The sequence below is a fragment of the Melanostigma gelatinosum genome (assembly GCF_949748355.1).
Source record: "Melanostigma gelatinosum genome assembly, chromosome: 23".
Lineage (NCBI taxonomy): Eukaryota > Metazoa > Chordata > Actinopteri > Perciformes > Zoarcidae > Melanostigma > Melanostigma gelatinosum.
In genome coordinates, this window is record NC_136656.1 from 414,647 (window position 1) to 422,602 (window position 7,956).

General features: G+C 44.7%; 1 protein-coding gene across 1 annotated transcript; it reads left to right on the forward strand.

The window, feature by feature from the left end:
• The first annotated feature begins 5,457 nt into the window (after nucleotides 1-5,457).
• Nucleotides 5,458-7,883, forward strand: ift46 (intraflagellar transport 46 homolog (Chlamydomonas)). Its single transcript, XM_079295232.1, has 5 exons — nucleotides 5,458-5,887; nucleotides 6,581-6,819; nucleotides 6,911-7,004; nucleotides 7,090-7,221; nucleotides 7,512-7,883. The coding sequence occupies exons 1-5, from the start codon at nucleotides 5,702-5,704 to the stop codon at nucleotides 7,863-7,865; spliced, it is 1,005 nt and encodes a 334-aa protein (XP_079151358.1). The 5' UTR covers nucleotides 5,458-5,701; the 3' UTR covers nucleotides 7,866-7,883.
• The last annotated feature ends 73 nt before the right edge of the window (nucleotides 7,884-7,956 follow it).

The following is a 7,956-nucleotide window of genomic DNA, read 5'->3' on the forward strand; positions in this document are numbered from 1 at the left end:
ATAAATGTGTATGTATATATATATATACACACATGTATAAACTCTAATGTTGGACTTTATAGATGCTATGGATGTTGATATTTATTACAGCATGACCTGTTAATGTGAGTGTATGAGAGAGTGAGAGAGTGTGTATGTGAGAGTGTGTGAGAGTGTATGAGAGAGAGTGTGTATGAGAGAGAGAGTGTGTGTGTGCGTGCGTGCGTGCACAGAGTGTGAGGTGGAGTCTTAAGGAACTCTTCAAAGTCTTCAAATATATATTAATACATGTATGAACATCACCGCGATGACGTCACAGGTCAGAGGTCAAACCGGGGTTCCCTTCTAAACTGTTTAGACTACGGACGACGCAGCAACGGGAACGGCAACAAAAGTTGCCTCAAATCTCTGGACTCTGTTGCTCCTGTTTGTTTCCCTACGACAGAGACGGAACCACAACGTCTGGACCGAGCAGGAGCTCCTCTAGAACCACAAGTTAGACATGTTTACCTTTGGCCTGAAACGTCTTCTACTACTACTACTACTGCTACTTATTCTACTACTACCACTACTACTGTTACTTCTACTACTACTACGACTTCTACTACTACTACTGCTACTTCTTCTACTACTACTACTGTTACTTCTTCTTCTACTACTACTACTACTACTACTGTTACTTCTTCTACTACTACTACTGTTACTTCTACTACTACTAGTACTACTGTTACTTATTCTACTACTACTACTGCTACTTCTACTACTGCTACTTCTTCTACTACTACTACTACTACTACTACTGGTACTACTGTTACTTATTCTACTACTACTACTACAACTGTTACTTCTTCTACTACTGCTACTTCTACTACTACTGCTGTTACTTCTTCTACTACTACTACTAATACTGCTGTTCTTCTACCACTACTACTGTTACTTCTACTACTACTGTTACTTCTTCTACTACTACTACTACTACTGTTACTTATACTACTACTACTACTACTGTTACTTCTACTACTACTGTTACTACTGTTACTTCTACTACTACTACTGTTACTTCTTCTACTACTGTTACTACTACTACTACTACTGTTACTACTACTGCTACTACTGTTACTTCTACTACTACTACTGTTACTTCTACTACTACTACTACTGTTACTTCTTCTACTTCTACTACTACTGTTACTACTACTACTACTGCTACTATTACTTCTACTACTTCTACTTATACTACTACTGTTACTTCTACGACTGTTACTACTACTACTACTACTACTACTGCTGTTACTTCTACTACTACTACTGTTACTTCTTCTACTACTACTACTACTACTGTTACTTCTTCTACTACTACTACTGTTACTTATTCTACTACTGTTACTTCTACTACTACTGTTACTGTTACTTCTACTACTACTCCTGTTACTTCTTCTACTTATACTACTACTGTTACTTCTACGACTGTCACTACTACTACTACTGTTACTTCTACTACTACTACTACTGTTACTTCTACTACTACTGCTACTTCTACTACTGTTACTTATTCTACTACTACTACTACTACTGTTACTTCTACTACTACTACTACTACTGTTACTTCTACTACTACTACTACTGCTGTTACTTCTACCACTACTACTGTTACTTTTTCTACTTCTACTACTGTTACTTCTACCACTACTACTGCTACTTCTACTACTGTTACTTCTTCTCCTACCTTTACTTCTTCTTCGCCTACCTTTACTTCTTCTGTTACTTCTTCTCCTACCTTTACTTCTTCTTCTGTTATGTTTACTTCTTCTACTATATCTTCTCCAGCAGTTGCAGTGAGGCTTTGCATGACTTTGTGTTTCCTTCTTCTTCATGTGAAAACCTTAAAGATTAAATCAACATTTATTCTACACGTCGGATGAATAAACAGCTGTTTGCTATTTGTTTCCTGCTGGTCCGTCAGTTATTCCTGTCCCCTGGAAACAAGAGTTTCACTCAGTGTGTTGGTTCCGGAGTCAGACCAGGACCAGCTCAGACCAGGACCTGGTAGGTTTTACTTCATGCTGGTTGTTCTTATAACTAATCATATGCAAATGATCCATGTGATGACATCGGCACAATATTGACAAGAAGTTTACAGAAAAGTTTTTAAAATACTATACTAGCATAGCATGCTATACTAGCATGCTAGTATAGCATAGCATGCTATGCTAGTATAGCATAGCAGGTCATACAAAGTGAATGTAGTATGTCGACGTAGTACAATACAAAGTAAAATATTTACCTCAGATGTAGTGAAGTAGAACTAGAAAGTAGCAGAAACTGGAAATGCTCAAATTAAGAAGTACCTCAAAAGTGTACTCGTGTACTTTGTGTTTTGCTCCACCTGCTGGACACAGAAACTGATTTCTAGATGTTGATTTTGAATAACTTTATTAGCATTCTGGAGCAGTGTTTACATCAGGGGGCCAAAAGAAACCATGTGACCTCCCAGAATCCACCTGGGCAGAGCGTCGTCATGCCGACAGTTCAACGGTTTCTCTCAAGTCAACCCGACAGAACGGCTGTAAAGGGTTAAGGAGTCACGTGTTGCTTCCGTTCCTTTAAAGGGTTAAGCAGTGCGTGGTGTGTGTGTGTGTGTGTGTGCGCTGCTCTTCCTGCTGTGTCAGTGTTGATGCTCCCCCTCCACACTGAAGGCAGCTCTGTGGTTCCTCTCTGTCTGCACGTCTCCACCAATCAGAAGCTGGTCTGTGGTTACACACACACACACTCACACACCTGCTACACTGTCTGTCTGCCTGACTCGAGGACTCACACGTCTGTCTCTCAGGTCTTCTCACCATGGTGTTTCTACGGTAACCTCCCTCTGAGTGACACCCTCGTGACCTTTGACCTCCACGTTGTTCCTCACAGGGCTCTCGGCCCTGAAGAGGACCCGAGGACCTGTCTGAAGGGTCACACTTGTGTCTCTGCTTTTATTTTGAATGTTTGGCTTCTTTTAATGTGAAAAGACTTTCAAGAGACAAATTAAAACCAGGAGATTATGAAGTGTTTATTTCCACACTTTGTTCACGATGTCTGGGACAGAGTACTTCTATGTGAGACAAAGTATTAGTAGTTCAGAGGGACAGAGTACTTCTATGTGAGACAAAGTATTAGTAGTTCAGAGGGACAGTACTTCTATGTGAGACAAAGTATTAGTAGTTCAGAGGGACAGTACTTCTATGTGAGACAAAGTATTAGTAGTTCAGAGGGACAGTACTTCTATGTGAGACAAAGTATTAGTAGTTCAGAGGGACAGTACTTCTATGTGAGACAGTATTAGTAGTTCAGAGGGACAGAGTACTTCTATGTGAGACAAAGTATTAGTAGTTCAGAGGGACAGAGTACTTCTATGTGAGACAGAGTATTAGTAGTTCAGAGGGACAGAGTACTTCTGTGAGAAAGTATTCGTAGTTCAGAGGGACAGAGTACTTCTGTGAGAAAGTATTCGTAGTTCAGAGGGACAGAGTACTTCTATGTGAGACAGTATTAGTAGTTCAGAGGGACAGAGTACTTCTATGTGAGACAGAGTATTAGTAGTTCAGAGGGACAGAGTACTTCTATGTGAGACAGTATTAGTAGTTCAGAGGGACAGAGTACTTCTATGTAAGACAGTATTAGTAGTTCAGAGGGACAGAGTACTTCTGTGTGAGACAAAGTATTAGTAGTTCAGAGGGACAGTACTTCTGTGTGAGACAAAGTATTAGTAGTTCAGAGGGACAGTACTTCTGTGAGAAAGTATTAGTAGTTCAGAGGGACAGAGTACTTCTATGTGAGACAAAGTATTAGTAGTTCAGAGGGACAGTACTTCTATGTGAGACAGTATTAGTAGTTCAGAGGGACAGAGTACTTCTATGTGAGACAGTATTAGTAGTTCAGAGGGACAGAGTACTTCTATGTGAGACAGAGTATTAGTAGTTCAGAGGGACAGAGTACTTCTATGTGAGACAGTATTAGTAGTTCAGAGGGACAGAGTACTTCTGTGTGAGACAAAGTATTAGTAGTTCAGAGGGACAGTACTTCTGTGTGAGACAAAGTATTAGTAGTTCAGAGGGACAGTACTTCTATGTGAGACAGTATTAGTAGTTCAGAGGGACAGAGTACTTCTATGTGAGACAAAGTATTAGTAGTTCAGAGGGACAGAGTACTTCTATGTGAGACAGAGTATTAGTAGTTCAGAGGGACAAAGTACTTCTGTGAGAAAGTATTCGTAGTTCAGAGGGACAGAGTACTTCTGTGAGAAAGTATTCGTAGTTCAGAGGGACAGAGTACTTCTATGTGAGACAGTATTAGTAGTTCAGAGGGACAGAGTACTTCTATGTGAGACAGAGTATTAGTAGTTCAGAGGGACAGAGTACTTCTATGTGAGACAGTATTAGTAGTTCAGAGGGACAGAGTACTTCTATGTGAGACAGTATTAGTAGTTCAGAGGGACAGAGTACTTCTGTGTGAGACAAAGTATTAGTAGTTCAGAGGGACAGTACTTCTGTGTGAGACAAAGTATTAGTAGTTCAGAGGGACAGAGTATTTGTAGTTCAGAGGGACAGTACTTCTGTGAGAAAGTATTAGTAGTTCAGAGGGACAGAGTACTTCTATGTGAGACAAAGTATTAGTAGTTCAGAGGGACAGTACTTCTATTTGAGACAGTATTAGTAGTTCAGAGGGACAGAGTACTTCTATGTGAGACAGTATTAGTAGTTCAGAGGGACAGAGTACTTCTATGTGAGACAGAGTATTAGTAGTTCAGAGGGACAGAGTACTTCTATGTGAGACAGTATTAGTAGTTCAGAGGGACAGAGTACTTCTGTGTGAGACAAAGTATTAGTAGTTCAGAGGGACAGTACTTCTGTGTGAGACAAAGTATTAGTAGTTCAGAGGGACAGTACTTCTGTGTGAGACAAAGTATTAGTAGTTCAGAGGGACAGAGTACTTCTATGTGAGACAGTATTAGTAGTTCAGAGGGACAGAGTACTTATATGTGAGACAAAGTATTAGTAGTTCAGAGGGACAGTACTTCTATGTGAGACAGTATTAGTAGTTCAGAGGGACAGAGTACTTATATGTGAGACAGTATTAGTAGTTCAGAGGGACAGAGTACTTCTATGTGAGACAGAGTATTAGTAGTTCAGAGGGACAGAGTACTTCTGTGTGAGACAAAGTATTAGTAGTTCAGAGGGACAGTACTTCTGTGTGAGACAAAGTATTCGTAGTTCAGAGGGACAGAGTACTTCTGTGTGAGACAAAGTATCAGTTCAGAGGGACAGAGTACTTCTGTGTGAGACAAAGTATCAGTTCAGAGGGACAGAGTACTTCTGTGTGAGACAAAGTATTTGTAGTTCAACACTTGATGGCGGTGTTGCTTTATTTGTATTTTCACTGGATTTCAATAAAGTTGTTTAAATAGATCCCATGATGCATCGCGAGGTCCGTTGCCAGGATACAGCTCCTAGTAGCTAACGTTAGATGCTAACAGACTGACGGAGATAAACAGACGGAAGTCAGACTGTTAGAGGAACATTAACGACACTAAACCAGAGTCCTCTTCCTCTCTGTACGAGCGTCTCTCCGTTAAACTGGGGGTTTGTTCTCTGACGGTGAAATCTTCCGGTGCTCCGGTTTGTTGATGCTAGGTGGCTAATGCTAATCGGTAAACGGGCCAAACTGGATCCGTTATCGTCCTATGGAGCGGGCTGACATTAGAGACTCCAGTCTGCTGAAGAACCAGCCGGAGAACCAGCCGAAGAACCAGCCGGAGAACCAGACGAAGACCCAGCTGGAGAACCAGCCGTACGACGAGAGTCTGGAGGTGATCGACTCAGAGGAGATAGAGAGCGACCACAGCCCCACACCTCGAGGCCAGGCTCAGGTAACACCACAGGTCACAGCACACCATAGGTAACATCACATGTCCCTTGATAACCGGTTAACACGGTCGCTTGATAACCCGTAACACCGGTTAACACGGTCCCTTGATGACCCGTAACACCGGTTAACACGGTCGCTTGATAACCCTTAACACGGTCCCTTGATGACCCGTAACACCGGTTAACACGGTCGCTTGATAACCCGTAACACCGGTTAACACGGTCCCTTGATAACCCGTAACACCGGTTAACACGGTCCACTGATGACCCGTAACACCGGTTAACACGGTCCCTTGATAACCCGTAACACCAGTTAACACGGTCCCTTGATGACCCGTAACACCGGTTAACAGGGTCGCTTGATAACCCGTAACACTGGTTAACACGGTCCCTTGATAACCCGTAACACCGGTTAACACGGTCCCTTGATGACCCGTAACACCGGTTAACACGGTCCCTTGATAACCCGTAACACCGGTTAACACGGTCCCTTGATGACCCGTAACACCGGTTAACACGGTCCCTTGATGACCCGTAACACCGGTTAACACGGTCCCTTGATGACCCGTAACACCGGTTAACAGGGTCGCTTGATAACCCGTAACACAGGTTAACACGGTCCCTTGATGACCCGTAACACCGGTTAACACGGTCCCTTGATGACCCATAACACCAGATGATTTCTGTCTCTTCAGAGGAGCAGGGGGCGTGGCTTGATGTCGGCCAATAGTGACGAGTTTGACGAGGACCTCGAGTCCCAGAGGGCCAACGAGCCAACGGGGGAGCAGGAGGAGGAGGAGGAGGACTCTGATGAAGAGGACTCTGACGATGACGAGGACCCCGGTGAGGCTCCAGAGGGGGTCTACGACCCCTCGGTCTACGCCAACCTGCCCGTCAGCACCGAGATCAAGGAGCTGTTCCAGTACATCACACGGTGAGACATGACTCATCATCACTGAATATATTATCTCATATATTACCCATGATGCACCAGTTAAACAGCTGTCTGCCCCCCCCCCCCTCAGCTACACCCCTCAGACCGTAGACCTGGACCACAGCCTGAAGCCCTTCATCCCAGACTTCATCCCGGCGGTGGGGGACATCGACGCCTTCCTCAAGGTACAAACAGGAAGTGACTGGTGGACCAATCAGGAGCCAGCTTGAAGAATAACTTTATTAACACAGTGACCCGTGTGGCGTTCAGGTTCCGAGGCCAGACGGTAAAGGGGACGGTCTGGGTCTGATGGTCCTGGACGAGCCCAGTGTGAAGCAGTCTGACCCCACGGTGATGTCTCTGTGGCTGTCTGAGGACAGCAAGCAGCACGGGGCCACAGAGGTAGCTGTCTGTCTGTCTGTCTGTCTGTCTGTCTGTCTGTCTGAGGACAGCAAGCAGCACGGGGCCACAGAGGTAGCTGTCTGTCTCTCTCTCGTTCAGCTTCCTGTCTCATAATCAGTCCTCTCCCTCTTTCTGTCTGTCTCTCGCCCTCTCTCCCCGTCTCTGTCTCCCTCTCTCTCTCCGTCTCTGTCTCTCTGTCTCGGTCTCTCTCTCTCTGTCTCTCTCTCTCTCTCCCCGTCTCTCTCTCTCTGTCTCTCTGTCTCTCTCCCCGTCTCTTCTCTGTCCTCCAGCTGAAGAAGGTGACGAGTGTCCCCGGTCCTCAGTGTAACCCCCGTGCGGTGGACAGCTGGGTGGAGAGTATCTGTGCTCTGCACCGCTCTAAACCCGCGGCCAGCGTTCAGTACGCTCGCTCGATGCCGGACATCGACAGCCTGATGCAGGAGTGGCCGTGCGAGCTGGAGGAGCAGCTGGGACGCCTGCAGCTGCCGCCGGCCCGACTCCGCTGCAGCGCGGCCGAGTACGCCGAGACCGCGTGCGCCCTGCTGGACGTCCCGGTGTACGGCAGCCGGGTCCAGAGCCTGCACCTGCTGTTCAGCCTCTACCTGGAGTTCAGGGACTCCCAGCACTTCACCCGCAGAGAATAGACACGTGTGTGTGTGTAACACCGGTTTTATATATATATGTATATATACGTATATATATATATATATATATATATATATATATATATATATA

Excerpts from the sequence above, each read along its gene's own strand:
- ift46 (XM_079295232.1), top strand. The coding sequence starts at position 5,702 with ATGGAGCGGGCTGACATTAGAGACTCCAGTCTGCTGAAGAACCAGCCG. Across the intron at positions 5,888-6,580 it reads CACCTCGAGGCCAGGCTCAG|AGGAGCAGGGGGCGTGGCTT; the intron begins GTAACACCACAG and ends CTGTCTCTTCAG. Across the intron at positions 7,222-7,511 it reads AGCAGCACGGGGCCACAGAG|CTGAAGAAGGTGACGAGTGT; the intron begins GTAGCTGTCTGT and ends TCTGTCCTCCAG.